This window comes from Dermacentor andersoni, chromosome 1, assembly GCF_023375885.2.
Source record: "Dermacentor andersoni chromosome 1, qqDerAnde1_hic_scaffold, whole genome shotgun sequence".
NCBI lineage: Eukaryota > Metazoa > Arthropoda > Arachnida > Ixodida > Ixodidae > Dermacentor > Dermacentor andersoni.
Genome location: NC_092814.1, coordinates 31,411,609 through 31,438,519, shown reverse-complemented (window position 1 = coordinate 31,438,519; position 26,911 = coordinate 31,411,609). Strand labels below are relative to the sequence as shown.

At 42.0% G+C, this 26,911-nt stretch overlaps 1 protein-coding gene across 1 annotated transcript; it reads right to left on the bottom strand.

Annotated features, from left to right (window-relative positions):
• Window positions 1-23,127, bottom strand: LOC126543833 (pseudouridylate synthase TRUB1-like). Its single transcript, XM_050190961.3, has 7 exons — window positions 22,857-23,127; window positions 22,103-22,183; window positions 21,447-21,502; window positions 16,841-16,922; window positions 10,496-10,693; window positions 1,969-2,025; window positions 1-272 (listed from the first exon to the last, which is right to left on the bottom strand). Exons 1-7 carry the CDS (start codon window positions 22,993-22,995, stop codon window positions 58-60), a joined length of 828 nt encoding a protein of 275 aa, XP_050046918.1. The 5' UTR covers window positions 22,996-23,127; the 3' UTR covers window positions 1-57.
• Between the last annotated feature and the right edge of the window lie 3,784 nt (window positions 23,128-26,911).

Below are 26,911 nucleotides of genomic sequence, written 5' to 3'. Positions count from 1 at the left end.
CATTTGATAAATCAGTGTAACATAATTTATTGTAAACCTGTGAATTTCCAATTTGTGTTAAAAGTACCTCGCGACATTCTTGAAGTGGTCAGCTTTGTCCTTCATTTCCCTTCGAACATCTTCAATATGGGCGGACCAAAGGCTACGCAGCTTCTCAGATGTCACTCTGGCTTCTTCCCATGTCCATCTGTAGCTTGGTAGTGCATGCTCAAGTGTGAAGGGACCGTACTGTGTCAACTCCATGTGTGTCACATGAGCACAGCTACCCAATGCTGTGAACAGCAGACAAAAGAAAAAAAACAAAGGACGCAGTTTTGCATGAAAGTCGAAGCATTGATTACGATAGGAAACTATTAAACAGCTATATAAAGTAAGGTTAGTAGTTTTATCAGGTGCATAAATTTCTATAAACATTTGCTTACTAACTAAATTAAGAAGCATGCTGTCACATACACACAGGCAAACATGAAAACATCTCAATCGATGAGCACAGACACTCGCTGTCAGAACGCTAGCATGATGACGAGCAGCAAAAGTGGCGAGCGAATTCTCTTTGTGCTGCCTCTCACTTCAATACGAACTATGCGCGCGAGAACACATCGCACAGGAAGCCATCACCTATCTTGGGCCGCTTAGCCTTCAAACATATCGTAATGTGCCTCCGAGATAGGGTGCAGGCAGCCGCACATCCCGGACAAGGGCAAAATTTTCCTTCAACTACAAAGCTTTGTTTCTGAGAAACCCGTGTGGGTTTCCTTTGTAACTTCATGCTACATACGGGCGGATGTCCATTTTTTCTTTCACAAGGAGATGTGCACCAATCTGCTCCCTCCCAACACCCTCCTAGCACGCGCAAGGAGACGTCGCTGCCTCAAGCCACCATCCTTCTCAGCTAAAGGCTGTTTCACATGGTGCAAGTTTCATTCAACGACACAGCGATTTCCGTGGCTCCGCAACTGCCTGCCAAGTTGGTCACGCTGTTGCAGAGTCGCAGCAATCGGAGCAATTTTGTTGAAATTGGGCTTTTCTGCTAATGTTTATTTTATGAACTGTTGTGCAGGCATCTCCGAAGTTGAGAAATAAGCAATCATAAATGTATAATACTATTAATGACAACACATCTTATTCTATTTGCATACATCTTATTCTATTTTCAAGTAACGGCATTCAGATGTATTTCTGTGTTATTTTATTGCAACAACAGAGGTGTGAATACATTCAAAGCTGCATTCAATTTTGGGCGCCGCTCTGATGGAAATCACACTGTTGCCAATGCATGTGAAAGCTGGCAGCGACAATTGCTTAGCTACGTGTGCGGCAGCAGCAAGTTTTTTCGCTCGAGTCGCTGCATGTGAAACAAGCCTTGCAACATTTCTCTTGCATCTATAGCATACAGCGCACAGCCACTACGCTATCAAACTTGGACTTTATACGGAACCTTACAGCAATGCCAACAACGATGGCGGAAATTCACCTGGTGTGTCCGTGTAATTGCTATGGTAATAAAAGAAGCATTAACCCTCCACATTCAGATTTCAATGGACATAAAATGTATGTTAAGTTAAGCTGTATTAGTAAACTTCATTTCTAGAATTCCAACAATATCACTACATTATTACGTGCAGAGGCTAGGCCAGAAGATACACAGAAAAGAAAGATGACTGGCAATGCCTCCTTTAAGTTCCCGCACCAGCTTCCTCTGATGTTGCATTTTTTATATCATCTCCTACAGTTCAGCTAACTTTTTGCTATAGATTACATTGCATTCTAAATGAATCAAAGGCTCACCCTATGACGTCTACAAAACTTTTGTCTGTGCTAGAACAGCTCAAATACAAGTGATGCATTCCTATATGGCTTCAGGGAGGAATTGCATTTTGTTCATTATATTCATTATTTATATTTAATTATATATTGTTTTTTATCACAAGGAGGCTCAGCTGTATAAAGAGAATGCAGACCACGCACCTTTTCCCAAGTCGTGCACAAATACTCGAGGTGAAAAGCCCGGCCCGCACACTATTTCTGGAAAAAAGAGTGGGAGGAAGAGAGTAGCGAGATACATGAAAAATTACCCTTTCTTAATTTCAGTAGTATGAATGCTACTATTCAAGTAGCTAAGAAATTGTTGGACACTTAAATGGTATACTTGTTTAAAGTCTGAAATAAGCAGAGTTTGTTGTAATCCACTTTAACTGCCTTGCAACCTATTTAAGCCACAATGTAAAAAAAAATTTTCGAACATAAAACACAAGAGACAAAAGGTGGTGGCTTTTAGCAACACAATATCAGTAGTAGATGTCAGGAAGTGCATATATGTACCAATTAGTAGCTGAATCATTTATCTAATTGGCAAGCTTATGGCTAAAATTCTAGTTGTGGAATTTAAGCCCCACTGCTCACGGCGGGTTCATTTACCATGAATCTTGAGACTAGTGCCAGTTTCAAGATGTTTATTCATCAAACACACTAGCATCCTGCAGTGCACCATGCTGAAATAGAACATGAGGAGGGTATTTTGGGAAAAAATTATGTGATATTATAACATATCCCATTGCTCAATTTAGTTTTCTAGAACTGGTACAGCGCAACATACAAGGGAAGAAACTAGCCGAGCCGGCCAGATAAAGGAATAGAGTGCTGACTTCCAACTGGTTTATTAGCGAGTTTCACGAAATATATACCTACAAGAAAGCATCAGGACAAGTCATCACAACCCTTCACAAAACGTCACACCGATAGAAGGCTACAACATCATGGGTCACAGAACGCGCAATTTCGTCATGCAAGGTTAAACTGATCATGAAATCTTGCTTCCTGTGGAGATATGCGCAAAGATGGCACGCTAACACACATGCTTCCAGCCCTTGCTATGAGATCAGCTTCAATGATATCCCGGGTAAGTTGTGATCGGTGCTTTTTTAGCACTTCACATCGATAAAAATTCGGTTTACATCCACAGTCGCGACAGTGAATTCCTAAGTGTCCCTGTATAGCCTGGTGCACATTGTAATTATGTTCTTTTAGCCTTTCATTAAGGCAGCGACCAGTTTGACCTATATATCTCTTCCCGCATGATAGTAGAATTGAATAAACAACTCCAACAATACATGACTGAAAACGCTTCTTGTGCATATTCGAACAGACAGTAGTGTGCAGATGGAACACATTTATGACAGTACAGAGCCTGCGTAGCGTAACCGGCGCAGAAAACACTACTTTCTCGTTACCCTTGCGGCCTATCTTTTTTTAATCTGTGAGAGACGTTATGCAAATATGGTATGACTACCAGCCTCCTGTGATCACTATTTCTTTGTTGAGCTTCCGTGTCACTATCCTTCTTTAGCTGCTTTAATAGCTTTTCAGCTATGGCCGACAGTAGTGTGGCCGGGTACCCGGCACACGAAACTCGATGAACTTGACCGGCAAAGCTGCGCTGCATGGTATGATGACAAGATTTCCTGAGGGCATTTGTGAGACAAAGATTAGTTATGCTTTGCTTAACCAGCTTAGAATGGGCTGAGTTAAATGATAAAAGAGGTTTCCCGTTTCTTGGTTCGTACATCCAGCATACATGGTCATGTGAAAGAAGTAAATTGAGGTCTAAAAATCTTAAGCTGTTGTCAGTGGGCATCTCATGGGTGAAAACAAGCGGATGAAAGAAACTGTTAAAAGCTTTCACAATTTCATCTGATGTGGGCTGGAAAGCAGCGTTGCCGCAATCTACAAAGACCAAGAAATCATCTACAAAACGGCATACTTTGACGACACTTTGTTTATCTAGCATGCTCAATAGCAGCCGGTCATAATGAGCAAGGTAGATGTCATTTAAGACAGAGGCCAGGCTTGTTTCTTTCCTTGTATGTTGTGCTGTACCAGTTCTAGAATGCAATACCAACTCGCCCAATCCTCAACCCTAGTGCTCAATTTAGGATGGGTATCTCCAGACTTGTGTTCACCTCAGAAAAAAATGATGCCTGAACATTGGCTGTCTTAAATTTTACAACTGGCATAAAATTATTATCATATGTTATTAAATTGGAAAAGCATTAATTAGTTATCAAATTAAGGCAAATTGTGCTGACATCCCATGTTCACAGTAGCAAAGTTTCTGTTGCTTAAAAAATTTGCTTTTTTTATCAATACCATGTACCGTCATTAGGAGCATTTTTTTTCTTTTTGCTAAAATATGCAGTGTCTCAAAGGCCTTTGAACATCTACTTCTAAATATAAGGTTTGGACTATTCAGTGAGGCATTTGAATAGCCTAGGGAAATCTTTAGAGGCAGAGGACTCCAGCTTGCATTGAGATTAACATCAGATGGCTTGTATGTGACATTACAGATTAGCCAGTTGGTCTATAACTGAATCTTAAGAAAGGCGCAAGAAAAGAAGTTCTGTCTTTCTTGTCACTGTTATTTCTTGCGCCATTCTTAAGCTTGGCACACTACATGTCTTTCATTGGAGAACAGTTCGCAGCTTCCACAGCAATAGTGAAAATAAGAGATAAGTAGATAGCATTGAAGTGCAACTTCCCACTGTCCTTCTGGTGCTTCAACATGGCAGTTGCACTCATGCTAGTGCAAGACATATACTATAAAGTGACTTTTAAAAGTAGCCTTGATTTAGGTGTTACAAAAAGCACCTAAGCTGTAAATTAAATTACATGGGTCAATTACTTGGATCACTGGGTATGTGCCACTCTTCAATCCACCTCTTTCATGCCAACTTGGGTCACTGGGTAGTACGTGGTATCATGGGTAGAGCATCAGGCTGCTGTGTTCAGGGAACCGAGTTTGAAACCAACTGCGAGAACCACCTGGGTCACTGGGTATGTGACACTGGGCATGTGCCGCTCTTCAATGAATCTCTTTCACACAAACTTGGATCACTGGGTATGTGACACAGAGTATGTGCCACTCTTCAATCAACCTCTTTCATGCCAACTTGGGTCACTGGGTAGTCCGTGGTATCATGGGTAGAGCATCAGGCTGCTGTGTTCAGGGAACCAAGTTTGAAACCAACTGTGAGAACCACCTGGGTCACTGGGTATGTGACACTGGGCATGTGCCGCTCTTCAATGAACCTCTTTCACACAAACTTGGATCACTGGGTATGTGACACAGAGTATGTGCCACTCTTCAATCAACCTCTTTCATGCCAACTTGGGTCACTGGGTAGTCCGTGGTATCATGGGTAGAGCATCAGGCTGCTGTGTTCAGGCAACTGAGTTTGAAACCAACTGTGAGAACCACCTGGGTCACTGGGTATGTGACACTGGGCATGTGCCGCTCTTCCATGAACCTCTTTCACACAAACTTGGATCACTGGGTATGTGACACAGAGTATGTGCCACTCTTCAATCAACCTCTTTCATGCCAACTTGGGTCACTGGGTAGCCCGTGGTATCATGGGTAGAGCATCAGGCTGCTGTGTTCAGGGAACTGAGTTTGAAACCAACTGTGAGAACCACCTGGGTCACTGGGTATGTGACACTGGGCATGTGCCGCTCTTCTATGAACTTCTTTCACACAAACTTGGATCACTGGGTATGTGACACAGAGTATGTGCCACTCTTCAATCAACCTCTTTCATGCCAACTTGGGTCACTGGGTAGTCCGTGGTATCATGGGTAGAGCATCAGGCTGCTGTGTTCAGGGAACTGAGTTTGAAACCAACTGTGAGAACCACCTGGGTCACTGGGTATGTGACACTGGGCATGTGCCACTCTTCCATGAACCTCTTTCACACAAACTTGGATCACTGGGTATGTGACACAGAGTATGTGCCACTCTTCAATCAACCTCTTTCATGCCAACTTGGGTCACTGGGTAGTCCGTGGTATCATGGGTAGAGCATCAGGCTGCTATGTTCAGGCAACTGAGTTTGAAACCAACTGTGAGAACCACCTGGGTCACTGGGTATGTGACACTGGGCATGTGCCGCTCTTCCATGAACCTCTTTCACACAAACTTGGATCACTGGGTATGTGACACAGAGTATGTGCCACTCTTCAATCAACCTCTTTCATGCCAACTTGGGTCACTGGGTAGTCCGTGGTATCATGGGTAGAGCATCAGGCTGCTGTGTTCAGGGAACTGAGTTTGAAACCAACTGTGAGAACCACCTGGGTCACTGGGTATGTGACACTGGGCATGTGCCGCTCTTCAATGAACCTCTTTCACACAAACTTGGGTCACTGGTTATGTGACACAGAGTATGTGCCACTCTTCAATTAGCCTCTTTCATTCCAGCTTGGGTCACTGGGTATGTGTCACTGGGTCTCCGCTGCTCGCCAATAAACCGCTTTGACGCCAACTTAGGTAACAGGATACTTGCCACTGGGTATGTGCAGCGCTTCATATTAATCAGCACAACATATAAAACATGTCACCAATTACCCATTATAAGATAGGTTGATAATCACCAATCATCTCCAAATGATGGATGCACCGCCAATTTTTTTGCATATCAACACTTCAGCAGAAAACTTTATAAAGTTACAAAGACATTACAAGTGAGTCTTTAAAGGATACAAGAAATGACCAATACTTAAAGGTTCTTGAAACATCAATGTACAAACTATTTCGGTATTTCTTGGTGATGAAATGCTCAACTACTGATATGCACATAGTTTTCACACTGACTAACACAGCTGGCAAAGTACCTCGAAGCCGGACTATCAAACCAAACCAAAAAAAACTGAAAAAGGAAACAAAATTTATGAATCAGAACAAAACCAGAACATAACAAGTTTTCTTTTGCTCTGGCATAAAATTGATAAACAAAAACTTTCGGTTCACTTTGACCACCTCAAGAGCTTTTCATCCATGCACTAACTGCATGTGCCACTAAACTATGCTATCTCATTTGTAAGTGCACACTAGCTTGCACCACTGAGTGCACACATAGAGCACCACTGATTTTTTTTTGTACAAAATAAATTTATGCAATTTTCCTTTAATTATTGGGTTATGCGAGTGAACATAAACAGATTCATACTAGTTTGGACATTTCATTTACCACCCTGGAGTTGAACCACAACTAAACCCTTTTCGTTGAACTGGAAGTTTTTGAAAAAGTTTTGGCTTGACAGTCTGCTTGAAATCTTTTTGTTCCATAACTGTTATGTAATAATGGAATGTAATATTGTAAAAAATACAAAGATATGATTCTCACAATATCTGATAACTTCCTTGATCAAGGTTATTAACTTGATAAATATAATGTCAGCAAATGTAACATTTTGGTAAATCTAATGCACTGAATGTTGCACAATTAAAGTACTGCAATATAAAGTATAAATTCATTTCATACAGTCTAAGCCTCAACCATTGTTTATTGTATAAGATGTTTTGATGTTGTAATGCTGCCTCAAACTAATGTACTTTTGCAGGAAGTACAAGGTTATCACAGAGCAAGGATACATTGGAAGATAATTTTTTTGCTGATATTAAAAATTAGATTTTGGCATTTTACATGCAGAAAACACACTTTTATTATGGGGCATGCTGTAATGGGGGTATCTGGATTAAATTTGACCAGTGAGAGTTCTTTAATGTGCACCCTATGCCCAGTTCACAAGCACTCTTGCATTCCGCCTTTATCGGAATGCGGCTGCCACGACCGAGATCAAAAACCTCATGCTCAATATGGCAACATCATAGTCACTGAACACCACAACATTTTTTTTCCTTTTTAATGCAGCGTACTTTACTGCACTGATGATAATGTTACACAAATTATGTAAATAAGGCCATGTCTCACCTACATAAAGCATTTCATGATCTCAAAAGGTAGCAAGGAAACAGTGTTCAAACTCTGTTTTTTGTTCCTAACAAACTTGCAAGAATATCATTGAAATGTGCAAGAATTAAAGTAACAGGTGATGCGACAAAACAATGCAGTCGTTCATGCGAGACTGATTTCCATAGTTTCACATGGCAAGTTCCACATCAGGCTAAACAACATCACATCAATTTTGGTACATGGAACAGCTAAAGAAGATGAATGCACTTGGAAGAAACAGTAAGAAAGCAATTCAAGAGATCGAAGAATTTTGCAATGACAAAGAACATATCCAAGAGTGAGGCCACTATATTTTTGTATCATACATAAGTTATCTTTTTGATTGCTGTTTAGGAGCATTTTGGCAATCTGTTCCATATGCATGTGTTATTGCAGTCACACACAGCTGGGATCAAGCTATTCAATTAGAGTTGGCAGTAATAGCACCTGTCCGCTGCATGCCTTTGTCACTGCAATACTACAAGCTTCTTCTATAAATACGCAAATTGTCCCAAACTTTAAGAATGACTCATGTTCAGTGTCAAAGGTTTAATATTTGAAAAATTAACACATTTTCTCGCTCTCTTGCTCCATGAATATTTTTTCAAATCAAAGCTTGCCATCTTTTTCCAGGGACTATTTTTCTTCCAAATAGGTGAGTGCAAATTACTGTCATTTATTTCAACATCAGGCAATTTGTGTGATATTTCTAGCTCAGTGATAAGTTGCAGGTCCTGTTTGAATTCTTTTATTAGTGTAGTATTGCTGTAACGCATAAAAAGTCATAAAGATAACGTTGAAGTACTGTGATCATGACATATATGCAACCGTGAAAGTGCTGGCCATGCAACTTCCTGAAATCACCGACTTCTGTGCTGAATTTGTGCTCCTCATGGACTAAACAACATTGAGCTTACAGACTTCCACTATGATCATCTACCTCTACCTCTACATCTACAATTTGCCCAGCAATACTAACATTACTTAAACTGAATTTAACTGAACTGTTAAAACATAATTTTAAAAATAATGAGAAATCAGCACATTACTTTTCTTGCCTTTAGGTTCTAGCTGAAAAGTTCTAGCTATAAAAATAATCAAGCCTAGTTTTATTAATTTCAAGTATGGATACACCTGCAATGGTCCTCACCAAATTAGACCAGCGCAAAGCCTTTTTTTAGAAGTTCTTGGCATTAGGTCAACCTTTAACACTGACCTCTGTCGAGTGAGGCTAGCTTAGCAAGATTCTCCGAGGAACTATCAGACATTGTTTGGGATATCATTGGCCTTAGTGAGATTAGAGGAACTGGTGAGGCTTATACAGTGCTTATCAGGTTATCGAGAAATCCGTAGAGTACAATCAGCCCCTATATATGGCTTTCATCGTTACGAAAAGGCATTTGATTCAGTCGAGATACCAGCAGTCACAGAGGTATTACGTAATCAAGGAGTACAGGAGGCTTACGTAAATATCTTGGAAAGTATCTACAGAGATTCCACAGCTACCTTAATTCTACACAAGAAAAGCAGGAAGATACCTATAAAGAAAGGTGTCAGACAGGGAGACAATATCTCTCCAATGCTATTCACTGCATGCTTGGAAGAAGTATTCAAGCTATTAAACTGGGAAGGCGTAGGAGTAAAGATCGACGGCGAATATCTCGGCAACCTTCGGTTTGCCAATGACATTGTTTTATTCAGCAACAATGCAGACGAGTTAGAACAAATGATTGAGGACCTTAACAGAGAGAGTGTTAGAGTGGGATTGAAGATGAATATGAAGAAGACAAAGATAATGATAAATAGCCGGGCAAAGAACAAGAGTTCAGGATCGCCAGTTGGCCTCTAGAGTCTGTGAAGGAGTATGCTTACCTAGGTCAATTAATCACAGGGAACCCTGACAATGAGAAGGAAATTCACAGATGAATAAAAATGAGTTGGAGTGCATATGGCAGACATTTCAGCTGCTGACTGGAAGTTTACCATTATCATTTAAAAGAAAGGTGTATAATCAGTGCATTTTACCGGTGCTGACACATGGGGCAGAGACTTCGAGATTGGCAAAGAAGCTTGAGAACAAGTTAAGGACCGTGCAAAGAGTGATGGAATGAAGAATGCTAGGCATAACATTAAGAGACAGAAAGAGAGTGGTTTGGATCAGAGAGCAAACGGGCACAGCCAATATTCTAATCGACATTGAGAGAGAAAGATGGAGCTGGGCAGGTCATGTAATGCACAGGTTAGATAACCGGTGGACCATTAGGGTTACAGAATGGGTGCCAAGATAAGAGAAGTGCAGTCAAGGACAGCAGGGGAGTAGGTAGGGTGATGAAATTAGGAAATTTGCGGGTGTTAGTTGGAATCGGTTCACACAGGACAGGGGTAATTGGAGGTCGTAGGGTGAGGCCTTCGTCCTGCAGTGGACATAAAACAATATGATGATGATGATGATGAAGTATTTCTTAATAAACGGATGGCAGCAGCCTTCAACAAAAGTTTTTCTCAGCCATTGGGATCTTACAGCATCCCAAAAGTGTATGAGCTCAAACATGAATGCACTCAGGTTTACATATCTTTTTAAGTGCTGTTTTCATATACTCGCTGATGGCTTAACGCCCTACCCTACTTCACATTTATGTTAATAATATGGTGTTACAGCTCCATACTTATTTGTTTCACGTGCGCTGAAGAATGCATGAAAGGATTACCTAGTGAAAAGTGAGGCAGATTAAGCATAGAACAGCTGATGCTATGACAAATGGCCAGATGCTCCATGACGGCAACATGGTTTCGTATGGGCTGGTTCTCCGACTGAGGCAAAGGCCCATCATAAGGGTTGACTGCCTGTTTGATTTGACCAAGGAACTGTGGGAACATCTGCATCAACTTTTCTTCTGTTATGTGATCTGTAACAAGAGTTTCAGCAGCGACATTCAAATATAAGTGAAGAGGCACATTCCCATGACATTCACTGCAATACACATGTACACAAAACACACCTACACACATGTACACCGGTGGCGCAAAAGTGAACAGAGGGTGAATGTGTGGTATGCAAGTCAGGAATAGCAAAATGTCTCTATGCAACTATGCAAGTGCCACCATTCCACGTAATCACATACCACTTCCCATCTGCTAGATAGAAAACAATGCTGCTAGGCTATGTTTAATTTTCGTGCCATACGTACTGCCTGTACAAGTTTCCACACCCATGTCCAGCAGTTGCAATGAAAGCCAATGCTATCAATTTGCATTTGCTAGGGCTCTCACTCAGAATGAATGACATAAAGCAGCTAAAATAGCACTACAATGCCCATGGGCACAAGATTACAAGAACAAAGTGCCAAGGGTTTGAAAAGTTGAACACAGGATATATTTTCAAGCAAAACTGTGGGCTCCCAATTGCACATACACTAATACAGTGGGACCTCATCGATATGTTCCCATTATGTACGTTTTCCCGGCGCCAACATTCGCAATCGAGAACACAAAAAATTGCCCAATAGGGTTACGCTCATTTTCTGCCGGTTCATACGTTTCCGGAAAACAACATTTTTCGGCAGAAGCGTTCAGTACGTCGCCAAACTGCGATTGTATGATACGTTTTCCGACCGCTAGATCCCATGTAAAACAAGAAAATGCGCGAGTCGCGCGCGATCGAAAACTGTATATAGCTGCCCGCCGCGGCAGCTTCACCGCAATACTCGTCCGCTCGTCTGGCGTGAAAACGCCGGCGCGCACTCGGTTTGTCATTTCGGTACCAGCAAATCTCCTCCCGGGTCGTCGCACGCCGCATTCACAGCTATCGCCGCCAAACCTATTGCGATAAGTATCTTCACCCATCTGTTTTACAGCGCGTGGTGCGTAGTGCTATTGGTAGCGTACTGCACGCTTTTAATAGGCGATAATCCAAATGCGCAGCCGTTCCCTGCTGCAGGGGAGCGATGTGGGCATAACGTTTCGCTTCGGCGGCAACCGGCGTCGCGCATCAGCTCAATTTCGTTTCGGTTTCGCGTCGCCTTCTTAAATCACCATGCAAAGGGAAAACAACAAAACGCGTCTCGGGTCGCCGGAGCACTACCTGCTCGACGCGCGTCGGCGACTCGTGCAGCAACGATCCGCGCGACACTTCGCATTACGTTGATATCAACAATAGTCGAGTCTGTCAATTCTTTTTTGTTACTTCGGATCGTATGTTTTCCCGTTTAGTACGTTACTTCTCGCAGTTTTTCCCCCAAACGTATGAACGAGGTTCTACTGTAGTTGGTCCAGAATTTAAAAGGAAGCTTCAGCTCCGGGCCAATAGCCTACCTACTCAAACAGATGTAAAACGCAGAAATGCTTTTATGAGGCAACCCCCCCCCCTCCTCCCCTATTGCAAAAACCGCCGTCTTCCAGTGCCTTCCAGTGCGAAACCAGCGCGTTTTTTGGCACTGGATCGCACTGGAGACGCTGGCGCTCGCTGGAAGTCACTGGGACACCCGTGAGAACGCTGGATAAGAGCTGGGTCACACTGGACGAGGCGCTGGTTTCACTGCCATGACGCTGGGGCGCACAGGTTTGTGCTGTCAGTGCCTCCGCACTGCTGCTGTACACGCGCTGGTTCTCGCAGGTTCGCACTGGAAACTGCGCTGGTTGCGTTTATGCCGCACCGGTTCCAGAACGCAAGGAGTATAGGCGCTGCTGAATATTAAATAATTTATATAATTTCTTCGCTAGGTGCTATCTTAAATAATGTTATATCTTTGGGTCATAAAAGTCTATTTCGTGTCGCAGCCGCTCAATTGGAATAAAGGTGCGTGAGCTGCCCTGTCTATGCATGGATATTTGACACTGAAGATTACTTCCTTTTTCACATTTTCCTTTTTGACTGAGCGAATAGCTACATTCTTGAACGAAACCACACAAACGTAGAGGACGCCTCGTTTTTTAGTAGTTTGTACGTAACCGATGACTGCGAGTTGTCGCCATTGTCGCAGTGTAATTTAAGTCGAGCTGAGATAACAATACCAGGGGACATTAAACAGACCGAGCATATGCAAATACTAGGCATCAAATTTTATACAAGTGGCGTTTAACCTCACAAGTGGTGAGACGTCGTTCAGACGCGTTCGAACAGACTCCGAGTTCGAAGCCTACCGCTGATTGATATTATCGAACCGATATCAGAGCTGAGGCGGCCTATCTTAGGCCTAGCGTATCCGCCGAGCTGGGCTCAGGAATCAGTAAGTCTAACAAAGAGAAATCACTATATTACTACAGCTTTCGCATCAGTGTTCTTAAATAAAAATTTTTTTTCGTATCTACAGTGTCAGCAGAAAAAGCAATGAGCGCCGATGTGACGCGTTAACATGGGGATATGTGCTGTCACCGAAGCCTGCCAGCACTAGCCTATGCTTCTCTGACGAAGATATGCGACTAGACAGACATGTCGATTGAAACGCATCAGTGAACTAAGAAAACGTTGCATAACCCTTGCGCGAAGAACAAGAAACGGCTACCAAAATCGACAGTAACAGCCCATACAGCGTCCCGGGTCGGCGGATCATTTAGAACTTTTTTCAAAATTAAGATACCAATCGCAAACAAAAATCGCTGTTGTGGCACTTGCAAGCATAATATTGAATGCAGGCAACAACTTTTTCCTTCTGATACAGGCGTAAGTTTTTGTTGCGGGGCGATAGCACATCTATCATGTCTGCAAGATGTCTCTCTGTGAAACTAAACCTGCACCTGGACCATGACACCCACAGCCCCGTTACAAGGTTTGTTCAATTCAGAAAAAGGTGCACCGCACCTCAAACGAAAAAGTGCAGCGGGTGCCGGGCTGCACCCACCCGCTGCAAGGTTCAAGGGTGCAGTGCACCGTGGCGGCACCTTGCATTGCACCCCGTTCAAACAGCACGGGGGTGCAGGGTGTACTGCTGCACCTTGGGGAATCGAGGGTCTAGGTGCAGTGCACCGTGAATAGGTGCAGAAGGTGCAGAGAAACTTGGCTGAATCGAATAGACCTACAAATAGACGCACGCCGCTCATAGCCACATCTGTGGCCACGACCTACTGGAACTCCAGACCTGCACAGAACTTCCTGCTCCAGCATGCCTGTTCTAGTTTGCCCTTTTTGCCGCTAGGGACAGAGCGTAAGAGCAGAGTGGGTTCTAGTTGTAAACTGTTCGCTGTCGTCTGCTTCTGCGACCTGTTCAGCGATCATGCTGCCATTTTGGCAGGCGCAATGCACTTGTATTCGTAGTAAATGAATAAATTCACAAATATAAGAACAAAACAAGAATTTGCGAATGCTTTGCATTTGAATAGCGAAATTAGAGGAGGAGGAGCGGTGCAAGAAAGGTAAACAACGAGCACAAGTGGCAGCTGCAATGCTAGTCGGTATAAATTTCCCTTTCCTAGCCTCCGTAAGAGACTGGAAAAATTGTTTTAGAAGATTCGTAGGATAATATAACTTTTTTGAGTTGATTACAGATAGCCTAATGTCGTAGATGACATTAGGATTTACTGCTGTGTGCCATAGTGAAAGGCAGGTGATCTGGTAAAAGTATTCGCAAGTAAGTCCTGCACCCGATATGTGCAATAGGTTGATCGAGTCTGTTTCAAGGAAAGGTTAGCATAGCTTGTTTTTAATGTTGTTGGATGCCTAGCTCAGTAGAAACTACAAAGCGATCCCAATGCTTTAAAACGTGCTGCACTGTAGACCTTGTGTCGCGGAAACTGTTTTCAAACTGCAAAGCTAGCTTTTGTGCGTGGTACGGCGGCAGCATAATGGTGGTGCAAAAGAAACGTACGCAGTGAAGCTGTACGCATAATTCTCTTTTTGAACTCACGACGCATTCATGGACAACTTTTAAGAGTTAGAATGAGTGTTAATCGTTCCGTTGTCGAACGTTACGGTGGCTTCCACTTTCTAAAGAGTGCAGAAGCGAACTTTGCAACGTATACAATGAAACTATTGTGTACTTTATGAACTCTGTAAACAATGTGACTTTAGTAATGTGCAAGATCTGTGCAGTTTGCTACTGCCTGAAAAAGGCAATAGGAGTGGCTAATTACCGCTATTTTAGAGAGCAGCGAACTACATGCACCATCATTTTTTAGGTTCGGGCAGTCAACTTTTGGAGCCAAGTGACCAATCAAAGCCTTGTGACATCACTGTCACTGTGCTTGCAAAAATCAACTAGGTAAGCAGTTCGTCACAACACAACAGCCACCATACTAATTATAACGCCGCACCAGTCAGCCATAGTGTAGCAGACGAACAGGTTATAAAGGGGCCATCAACGGCCAACAGTTGAACGGGAGTGGGCGTAAGTGGCTCACATAGAAGCCGGATATCTGTGCAGGTCTGGAGTTCCAGTAGGTCGTGCGCATAGCATCCATCCATCCGGGCTTGGGATCTGTAGGTCAGAGGGCCAAATCTGGGTCCAAACATATTTATTTTTACTCTTTTTTTTTATTGCACTAGAATGCTCTCTGGTGCTTTCTGTGTTTTAAAAGTATATATATATATATGGTGGCCAGGCACCACGTATTTCACACTCTAGAGCTGCTTTTCGCACCAGTAGCCAACGCCTGCAAGTATGCCGCACCTGCCCAGTGCACCAGCATCCAGCGCACAACACTGGGCCCATAATCCGGCATGGCACTGGACACTGGATACTGGGTTTTGCAATAGGGCCTCAACTAGTTTGAATGCAATTTGTTGCATTTGAGAGAGAAAGTTAAATTCTAGTGACTGCAGCAAACAGAATTTTGATTCAGGGTTTGACGTTTTGTACAATAATTGCCAAGTATCAGCGAGCTAAGAAAAAAAAGATTACAAGCAGGAAGTTTACAAATCCACAACTCTGGACCAAAAACAGATATCCCACTTCTGTAAACTGTATTCATTAGAGTATCTAAAGCAGACAAATTTGACATATGAATGCTGCAAAAGCACTACTCGCATATTAGTGGGTATATTTCAGAGCAGTTTACAGAACTGTGACATAATTTTCATTACTGAAAGATAGAGTTACAAACACGATATTTATGCAAGATTTAGCAATTTCAAACTATCTTTATGAAAGCATCAATGGCCTAAATAAGAAGTCTGCTTCCTATGATCACTATACTTTTTCGTTAAAATCTAACAAACCCTACGAAATTCAGTGCAGTCGTTGCAGAGAAAAATGACTTCTTCGATTCCTTGAGTTTAGATAGAAGCCTCCAAGCTAAAGCTTTCTCTTAATGTACTGACTAGTGACTACAAAAATTTATTTACCATGTTCACAAAGTGTTGCAAGGCCCATTAAGAAAGCTAAGTCACCTTCTATTTGTGGAAATAAATTACTCAACATGTAACAGCAATGCACTAGCACTACAAAAGCAGACATCCAAGCAGCAAAACATCAACCTCCTGAAGCCAAAGGAAAATGCATATTCTTTTTCAGACCATGCATCTACGCTCTTCGACCATTGGAGTTTCTCCTTACCATGTTAAACTCAAAGCAGCAAGCAATAACATTCTGCTCTAAATTTAAGTGAGGTACATGCAGCACACATTATTAACAGTTTGGTCATATTGATGTCACCAGCTTTCAAGAAAATGATTCTAGAACACCAGTGAATTACAGTGCAAATGCCACAAAATTTTGCTGCAATCCACGTTGGAAAATTAACAAAATAAGCTGCCACATGATGTTAAACCTATCACTGTGTGATTTAGTCAACAAAAAATGTATTTAAATTAGCAAATCTGATAGTCACTGTGTGCACATACATGGACATGCTGCTCTGTACATGCATCTATACCATTTGATGGAACATTCTAGGTTTGTAACAGATCAGGTCACAATAAGAACTGACCATAACAATATTGTATCACCGGGTTTTAGAGGGTCTGAGGAGGATATACCATCTCTATAGAGATAGAAAGCCCAAAGTGTAAGGCTCATCAGCTTGGTTGTCGAAAATATTTCAGTATTGTGTTCCATTTCATACACATTATTTCATCATGACAATTTGCTCTACATGAGAAACAATACCAAAATATTTCTTACCATATGGAGCTGTCCCAACAACCTCTCCCAGAGAATTATAAGTGCTCGTTTCAATACCAAAACATCCCTTGATGACAAACTTCTGAAAATTTCAACAATGAACATAAGCCAAAAGCTGACTTTGGCTACAATGGTATACGGTATGGCACTAACTTAAGGCGCAATTCAAGAGAGACATACACAGTCACGTGTCTAGACAAGTTCCTCTTTTAACATGTTCGCTGCATTCTAGGTCAGTGATGGGTCATGCCAGTATTCCTGCTGGCTGGCAGGAAGTATGCAAGTACCTCGTGTAGGGCACAAGTGATATCTTTGCAAAAAACCAACATAGATGACAATTTCTTGTTGCATATGACTGTACATAAGAAACACCTTAACCCAACACACTGCAAGAGAATGTGGAAAGCTGTGTTATCACAAGCTGAAGGGAGCTGACAGATCAGCACACAAAATTTAAATAATATCCCTCACACACAGGTGAACTAAAGCCCTTTGAAGTAAACACCTTACCAGTTACACAGTGGTTAAGCAGTGGTTAAATTGCTGAAACAGTGGTTAAAGTGAAAGCTATTGAATGGCAAGCATTCTATAATAATTCTAGTGCCGCCTTGTGATAGTCTCGGTCTCCTTTCTTGTCCCTCGTGTTCTCTGGCACCGTTTGCTGCTGAGGGACATGTTGCATAGGAGAAAAAAGTGGGACTTGTGTGGTTTAGTACATTTTCATCAAGTGGGACAAGTTTTTCATTGTTGCCCACTTCTAGCTCATCGTGGCAGCGTGTAAAATCAGAAATAGCCTTCGCACACTAGTGAGGGGCGGAAGGAGTAGCACGAAGAGGGTGGGGGCACCACTGGATCTGCTAGTGGGAGTAGTACATTATACAAGCAATAAATGCATTTTCAAATGCTTCTATTGACTTTGTTGAGCATCCTATATACCAACATCATCGTTCAGAGCTACTCATTATCATTAAAATTACAAAAAAAAACAGACACTTCTTCAAAAGCTTTAAAGGCTAATGCATTTCTCACAGCACTGTGATGTGTGGGCGAGGCTAATGAATGGTTAATATGCTATTGCTAGGAACAGTTATGGCAAGGTGTGATGCCTAAGGCCATAAAAATCAAGAAAGTACACAGCTGTCATGAATGCCCAAATAATTTCAATTAACAGATTTAGAAAAAGATAGGCTTCAACTTTCTATCATTACTCCCGTGCAAGAAAGAAATATTGCTCAAGGAAGACTTCACTTATTTTTGTAGCGACTTGAAATAACAAAACACCATGGAAAAGGCAGAAAACAGTCTGTGCAAGTGCTCTGCCTTTTTGGTGAATATAAAATATAACTAAGAGAAGTACAGAAATGTAGCCACACAAAAACATTCAGTCGTAGTTGTTATATTTCATTGCTATTGCTACAGCACAGTGAAGTTGCTCTGAATAATGGGACCAATATGACCCACCAGACCCATTTTCTTATGTAATTAACCTTTTATTTAAATGCAGTGTATTTCCATCTAAACTTAAGAAAGCCAAAATAGTCCCTGTATGTAAAAAAGGTGATAGGGGGTTGATTTCTAACTATCGCCCTATTGTTATATTATCCGTGTTCAGCAAAATTATAGAGAAATGTTTTGAAAAGCATCTAACTAAGTATCTAACAAAATTTGACATTCTTTGCACCACGCAGTTTGGCTTTCGTGCAGGTTACTCTACTAATCTTGCAGTTATTTCATTCACTGATCGAATAAAGCACCACATTGACGAAGGTAAATATGCTGGAGCAGAGTTTATTGACCTCACCAAAGCATTTGATTGAATTCTTCATAATATTTTAATTACTAAATTAAACGCAATCAGTGTAGTCGGACCGGCGCTGGCTTTTGTTCACGATTATTTAACTGACAGACAACAGGCTGTTAGCATTTCTAATCACCTTTCTAACTTCAAATTAATTGATAGGGGAGTTCCTCAGGGGTCTATATTAGGCACATTACTCTTCACTATCTACATTAATGACTTAACTGCCCATCTTTCGCATTGTGAACCTTATCTCTATGCGGACAACAGTAAGATTCTAACTGCTGACACTTATATTAATAGCCTAACTTCTAAGCTCAATACCGATTTGGAAAACATTATTCGCTGGTGTCGTCATAACTCTTTAGAAATTAACCCTAGTATAACAGTCTTCAAGCTACTTCACCCCACTCAAAAGAAAGTAATAAATATTCCGACCATAGCTATCGATAGTTATACCATCAAACCTTCAAGTCATTGTCGTTTTTTGGGGGTTGTCCTCAATTCCAACTTAAAGTACATTACCCATATTGCACATCTAAAGCAAAAAATTGGATATGGTATCCGGATTCTTATAAAAGCACATCCATACTTTAGTCTACCAATCTTGCTTTCTCTTTATCATGCATTCATTCACAGTCACTTCACCTACTGCATTGCAACTTGGGGCAACACATATAGCTCTCATCTTGTTCCTTTACAATACGTCCAGAATCAGGCCATCTGCATTATTACTTTCCAGTCACCCCAATGTAGTGTATCTGCTCTTTTGCAAGAGCATCGCATTCTCACAATTCATAAACTATTTCAATTAAACATGGCAACCCTTGTCTATAATTGCCTTCACTCAAACATTCCCCAAATAATCTTTAACAATTAACAATTTGCTAATCATAATAATACTCGATTTGCATTAGCTAACAACTTCTTATGACCTAAAATCAGAACTAATTTTGGTAAATTCACTTCTGCGTTCACAGAGATGTCTTACTGGAACTGTATTCCAACGGACATAAAGCTGTCTCCTAGTATAGGCAGCTTTAAAAAGCGTTTATTCTCATATTTACTTAACTTGTGAATGCTGTGATGTAATTTAACATGTTCTGTTTGCTTCATTATGTGTAAACCATTATATCTCTTTAACATTTCACCACATCTCACTCCACTTGTTTCCTTGTGTCAGTTCTTGTTAGTACACTGCCTCTTGGCTACATATCACTTCCCTTGATTTGTTTTGTTTTTAATTCAGTACAAGATGTAATTCTGTACAGCATTATGTCATGTTTTCAGTTTACTTGTTTTCTTGCATTAACACATTAAACAATTCTACGTCTTTGCTGTATTTGCATTAAACTGAATTGTTTTGTTACTTTTATTTGTTCAAAACGCAATTCTGTGTACTATTATATAATGTTTCAGTTCTTTTGCTGTCATATGTAATTATTTGTAGACAACTTTACAATTTTGCTGCATTTGCTCTAACCTAACTTGTTTTGATCTTTCTAATTAGAACAGGAGGTCCCCCTACAGCCTTGAGCTTTGGGACCTCCTTCTGTATATCTTGTTACTGTGCTTTTATTTTCGTGAGTGAATGAATAAATTCTTCTTCTTCCATCAAAGAGCTAAACAACTGGGCCAGAAGAAAATAAATATATTTCAAGATACTATTTAAGATGAGTGCCATTATGTGCATGGAGTACCATTCTTGTATTCAATGAAATAAGCAACAGCATATGAAGTACCAGCGTTATACACACAATTATACAGCTGGTCAAAAACTTCAAATGACAAATGCTATCTCTATGTGAAACAGATGGCAATCTATTTCTCCTGGGGAACTCACAAAACAATGCTTAGCAATATGAGCCAGCACTGTGTATATGGATACAGACAGTGCTGACTTCTAAATGATTTTATTTGCAAAAAGAACATTTATGCAGGACTACAATAAAAATGCCAAAATGTCGTTTTCCACAGAATAAACCAGGCAAAATATATCAATGTAATTTCTTTAGTGTTATCCTGCCTATGCACGATATTGAATGAGATCTTAGTTTTGTTAAAAATTTCTCCTACTTACAGCTTGTCTTAGCCAAGTCACCATTCCCTTTCCAGTGTCAAGTTCTTTTTAAAGGCCAAATGCAATAAAATTCTAGACTACATAATAAGCCGTACCAGATAGTGTATAAACCAGCCTCCATGTTTGAAATATGAATGGATGAGTCACGAAATGTTTCCAAAGATGCATGCTTTTGAGAGTGAAAATGTAAAAAATGACGCAATTACCGCACACCGAAAATGACTCAGAATCTAAAATGTTGAGAACCAGTTCAGCTCCTCTGCATGGTGTCCATGATTATGCGGAATCTGTGGCAAGCTGTAAATCTCGAAAGTGATGTGCTGGGATTTGTCTCGTCCACTAACCACCAGATGCACCATCTACTTAGTGTTTGTTAAAGCCTGTTAATAAGAAAATTAAACTATTACCAGCCCTACATTTCTGACAAGGTTGCTTCAATAGTATATATTATTCATTTATGACCAATTTAGAAAACAGATTCTGTTGTAGTTGGCCTTTAAGTTTTGCAATGCAAGGATACAAAGCTGCTACAGCATGTATCCTCAAAAGAGAAGCAAACAGTAATTACATAACATACTACAAAGGAGAACATGAAGCACCGAATAAAGCATATTATGGCATGTGATGAGCAGGAAAAGAAAAATTTACAACTGTACAATCATTTATTAGAATACAAAGATGGCAATTCACTTACAATTTACATTCACTGCTGGGCACAATACACTCACCCTGTTGGAAAGTCTCAGCCACCGTAATGCAGTTTTGCTTGCTCCCACAGAGTAACCTAGAATCAGACGTACCCAACTTTACTTTGCTTCATAAAATTTTAAGTGATGTCAGGTTAGGTGGTGAGCTTTATAATTAAGTATGCCAAGTACAGACTAACCAACTCAAACACAAACATGGACCAATAAATGAGCACTTAGTTGTGTCTGTTATCCATCATGGTGTTTCAACTACACTCAACATACTCCACAGTGAAGTTTTCAACCTTGCCTGGAGAATACCGTTATTGTATTATTGTGCACCACACACACACAAAAATATCAACTGGCACTACGAAAATCTCCAGGGGCATGAATGTGCATATGATAATTGTAAATGGCACTTATGGTGCCGAATAGTCCCCTATGATGGCCGTAGAGCACCAAAGCAATGGGTAGATCACCAGCAAAATGTGGTCCGTGTGCATATCAGCAAAAGCAGATAATGCAGTTATGAAATATGTACAGTGTATCAATGCAATGGTACTGAGTAAAAAGGAATTTGTAACAGATGTTGACACAAGGTAATGAAAATCAGAGGTTTCTCTGAGCAAGTGGCCCATTCATATTTGGATAGTATTACTGTGGTTATTGTGATTACTGTGGTTAAAGACACTCACCAATCACACCTCTTGCAGAAGCCTCCAAATGCCCAATCGCAGCAACATTAATACCATAGGCCTGAAGTCGAATGTCCAATTCTAAAAGTAAAAGGAACTTATGCTTGAGCTTCTAATGCATGATCATTAACAAGACACTGCTTTAAAGACCAAACAAACATGACTGCAGGTATTTCAACTAACGTTGGCAGTCACTGAAATAACATGTACATTTGATTAATCGTACACGACATAAACTAATAAACTAAATAAATTAATATCATACCAGTTTTCTGTCACCACTGTGCTCGTGCCCAGCACTTCCTACAATAAGCTTACACCTTTTAGAAAGTGCACTAAGTACCAAGAAATACTAAACATAATACGTAGCCGTCAGGCGTCTTTATCTTGAGTCTCTAATCATCCAAACCACGGCGCACACTCTTAATCGCAACGAAGGCAATCTGCCGCCCATGTATGCCAGGTGCCTTAATCATGTTTTGAGACGCACATAAAAAGGGGCGCCAGCTCTGCCGCTTCTTTCATTGTGAACAAGGCTCCCGTGGGGGAGCCGAAACGTAAATAACTCTTTTAAACAATTTTTGGTCGGTGTCCAGACCTCTTCCTTTTAAGTATGCATCATCCCGACCAGACGGGCTTCCGTCATACTCTCAACTTCACACACACCAACATTTGCGGTAATTTGCCGCTGTGGCTTCTCACACAACAGTTTTCAACTACGCAGTTCCTCACACAAGTCATTTATGTTCAGTACCATGGTTGAATACCAGCTTCAGCTTTTCGGTGATGTCTTTGATATCTTCGGTCTTCTCCTTAAGCACAGGAAATATCGCACGCAAAATCTTTCTAGAGTCTTTCACTATCAGACGTTTACTAAGCGACGTCGAGCTCATTTTAAAACTACCTAGGCAACAGGTGGAGCACGACACACGACACTACCATAGAATAAAGAACCACTACAACAACCAACTATTACAACCAACATGCGCAGTAGAGCCAGAAGCGTCTCCCCGCAGGCTGGCTGTACCCGGTTTGGAGGCAAACCGGATGTGACGTGAGCCAGTGGCATACTCCCTGCCCCCAGATAGGTACTTGTACGCCTAGGGAAAGACGATCTGGTGCACCGAATACTTCTCCATTGTAGGCAGGGAAGTGCCACATACGTCGCATTTCATCAATTTCTTGACATCCACGGCCATTTTGTGAACGTTCCTGATGTGTTGCAGCATGTTCTTCCTCTGTATGAATAGTTTGCTGCAAAATTCGCAGCGACGATCGTCATCGCCGATGGCAGCCCGATCACAGACGCGCGCCATTCCGAAGCGGAGTAGGCGGCGTTTGGAAGCACGTGGTTTCTGTGTCATTGCACGCACTAGGGTTGTTGTATAATCTGGCAACAATACAGGGAAGAAACCTCCCCAATCACGTGACACACTAGGTATTCAGTGGCCCCATAGAGACAGTTGGAAACCAACTTAGGGAACCAACATCCGGGAACGCAGGGTCACGTGGATGCTGCCTTCTATTGTTCACCGGCCTCAGCCGGCCTGCGGGGAGACGCATGTGTGTATGATAGGGGCAATAGGGGTTAATGCTCGTTCTGTGGCTCTACACATGCGTCTCCCCGCAGGCCGGCTGAGGCCGGTGAACAATAGAAGGCAGCATCCACGTGACCCTGCGTTCCCGGATGTTGGTTCCCTAAGTTGGTTTCCAACTGTCTCTATGGGGCCACTGAATACCTAGTGTGTCACGTGATTGGGGAAGTTTCTTCCCTGTATTGCTGCCAGATTATACAACAACCCTAGTGCGTGCAATGACACAGAAACCACGTGCTTCCAAACGCCGCCTACTCCGCTTCGGAATGGCGCGCGTCTGTGATCGGGCTGCCATCGGCGATGACGATCGTCGCTGCGAATTTTGCAGCAAACTATTCATACAGAGGAAGAACATGCTGCAACACATCAGGAACGTTCACAAAATGGCCGTGGATGTCAAGAAATTGATGAAATGCGACGTATGTGGCACTTCCCTGCCTACAATGGAGAAGTATTCGGTGCACCAGATCGTCTTTCCCTAGGCGTACAAGTACCTATCTGGGGGCAGGGAGTATGCCACTGGCTCACGTCACATCCGGTTTGCCTCCAAACCGGGTACAGCCAGCCTGCGGGGAGACGCTTCTGCGCTAGGACAACCGCTTCCATTGCAGCTCCCGTAGACACTAGCGCCAGAGTTCCCTCTAGTAATTCTTGTAGGAAACTCTTATGGGCTGCACCATGCAGACCGCTCACGTTTATGCCTCCGCCCCAACGCCCCGTCCGCCTGCGTTTTACCGGAATACCAGACAAGCTAAACCTCTCTATTGTCACCCATGTTTGGCGCATTGATTCAACAGTGTGCCCATTAACTTATTGTTGATACGTTGGCAACGGAGTGGGCATAAGTTTGGCATGTGAGTTGGGGTGGATATGTGTATACATACCATGTGTGAAACGTACTATGCCAGGAGGCAGCGCCACTTCCTTTGTGTAACGAGCAGTACGCACTCTTGCCGATGTTCCGGGGTTGAAGTAATTTCTTCGGAGGTTAGTGATACAACACTGACGGAGAATAAGTGCATTTTTTTATGCTCAAGGCATGCATTGCGAAGGGCCAGAAATACAGACAGCCCTTATGTAGCAGCACCCCGTAACTCAGCCACAGACATTCATTCCATGCATCCCTTATACCAGCCAACCAACTACTGCAAGTTCTTCCTTTACCATTCCACATTCTGCAGCATGAGTGGAGCACAGTGCGTTAGTGAACACCTAGTTACATCTCCGACAGCTGATCGCACAGTAGCAGGGCAGAAGCACTATTGGTTTCGTACTTGTGTGCTTTCGCCGAGGCAAAGCGTGGTGGATAAAGTCCCTTGATAATTTGAAAGTAACGACACTCTTTGAACTCTGCCGCCGCCCCGCGACCTCCTCGCCTCCTCCTCGCACCTTGCGTGTTCCCAAACCAGTTTTGCCTCCGTTTTTCTGCACGACGATTGGTCTCCCTGCCGTTGCCCTTGGAAACGCGCGTATCTTGAGTTTTGCTTGTGTTTTTCTTTTTCGTTCGCGCCATTTTCCTCCTAAGCACGGCTGGCTCGGCGCTTTAGCTCGGTGTAGCGAACGTTGTACGCCGTGTTTCCTGCTCTATGTGCTAGCGCTATGCCGGGCTGTTGCGCATATAACTGCAGCAAGAAGCCTGAAGATGGTTATGCCGTTTTTATGATACCACAAGGAAAGCGTGACGGCTTGCGCAAGAAGCAGTGGCCGCATGACATTGGCCGAATGAACTTTGTTCCGACAAAGAACAACGTTGTTCACGAGCTGAGGCGTCTTTCTTATAGTTCGTAGCAAAGCATCCCGTAATGCTGCATTTTTTTTCATTCTTCCGGCTTGCTCACCAGCGCTTTTGCGGTTGTCCTCAGTATGCTTAATATTCCCCTCGCACGTCGCTAACTGTTGTTATTCGGTCGGAAGCGCAGCATTATAGATTCTGCTTTGCGCCTTGAAAAAATTAGTGGCAAGAATACCCGTGGTATTGCAGGTGATGAGCGTTAGCTAGTTAACATTGAGTTTTTTTAAAGTTTTAAGCCGAAAGCCTTTAGATCTCTGTTTCAAGGTCGCGTTGTAAACTGAAAGTATCACGTGACCAAAGCAAGGCCAGAGGTGACCCAAATCATGTCCACCCCTGTATAAGAGAATGATTACCCAAGTTAATCAATGAATCATTAGTGATTGACATAAGGTGGATTAGGGAGAATAATGTTGATTAGAGTGTATTAAAAAAGATTAAGGTGGATTAGAGTACCTTAAGAAGGATCAAGATGCATGAATAAAGATTAAGGTGGGTGGAGGAGGATTAAGGCGGATTATGGTGGATTAAGGTGAAGGGTTGATGAAAGGGTATTAAGACCGATTATGGTTGCTTGGGTGCATGAACTAGGATTAGGGAGGATTAAGGTAGATAAAGTAGGATTAATGTGGATTAAGGTGAATTAGGGTTGCTGAAGGAGGATAAAGACCGATTAGGATGGTTTAGAGTAGATTAAGGTGTATTAGGGACCATGGAGCTGGATTAGGTTTGATAGAGATGAATTAGGGTGTATTAAGGTAGACTGGGACTGTTAAGCAGGATATGAAGTTGGATTAAGGTGCACGAATAAGGATTAAGGTGGATGGAGGATTAAGGCGGATTATGATGGATTAGGATTGATAAAGGATGATTAAAACCGTATATGGTAGGCTAAAGTGCATTAGGGGCGATGTAGGTTGATTAGGTTGTATTAAGGTGGGTTGGGAGTATTAAGCTGGATTAAGGTGGATGAAGGAGCATTAAGGTGGAATTGGGTGGACTAAGGTGAATTAGGGTTCATTGAGTATTAAGACCGATTAGTCTACCATAATCCTCCTAATGCACATTAATCCACAGAATCCACATTCATCGACCTTAATCCTCCTTCATTCACTTTAATCCACGAGAGTCCTCCTTAATGCACCCTAATCCACCTTCATTGACCTTAATCTACTCTAACCCTCCTTAATGCACTTTAATCCTCCTTATTCAACCCTACTGCTTCCTCATTCACTTTAATCCACCCTAATCCACTATAATCGTCCTTGATTCACCTTAATCCACATTCATCTACCTTAGTCCACCCTAATCCACCCTTATCCTCCTTCATTCACTTTAGCCCACCATAATCCTCCTTAATGCACCTTAATCCTTCTTAATCCATCCTCATCCTTCTTCATGCACTTTAATCCACCCTAATCCACT

What these genes read in the sequence shown, in the direction of transcription:
- LOC126543833 (XM_050190961.3), bottom strand. Translation starts at nt 22,995, where the DNA reads ATGAGCTCGACGTCGCTTAGTAAACGTCTGATAGTGAAAGACTCTAGA. An exon ending in GGCTGAGACTTTCCAACAGG is followed by an intron (nt 16,923 to 21,446) that starts GTGAGTGTATTG and finishes TGAAATTTTCAG; the next exon opens with AAGTTTGTCATCAAGGGATG. An exon ending in TGTTGGGACAGCTCCATATG is followed by an intron (nt 10,694 to 16,840) that starts GTAAGAAATATT and finishes CTCTTGTTACAG; the next exon opens with ATCACATAACAGAAGAAAAG.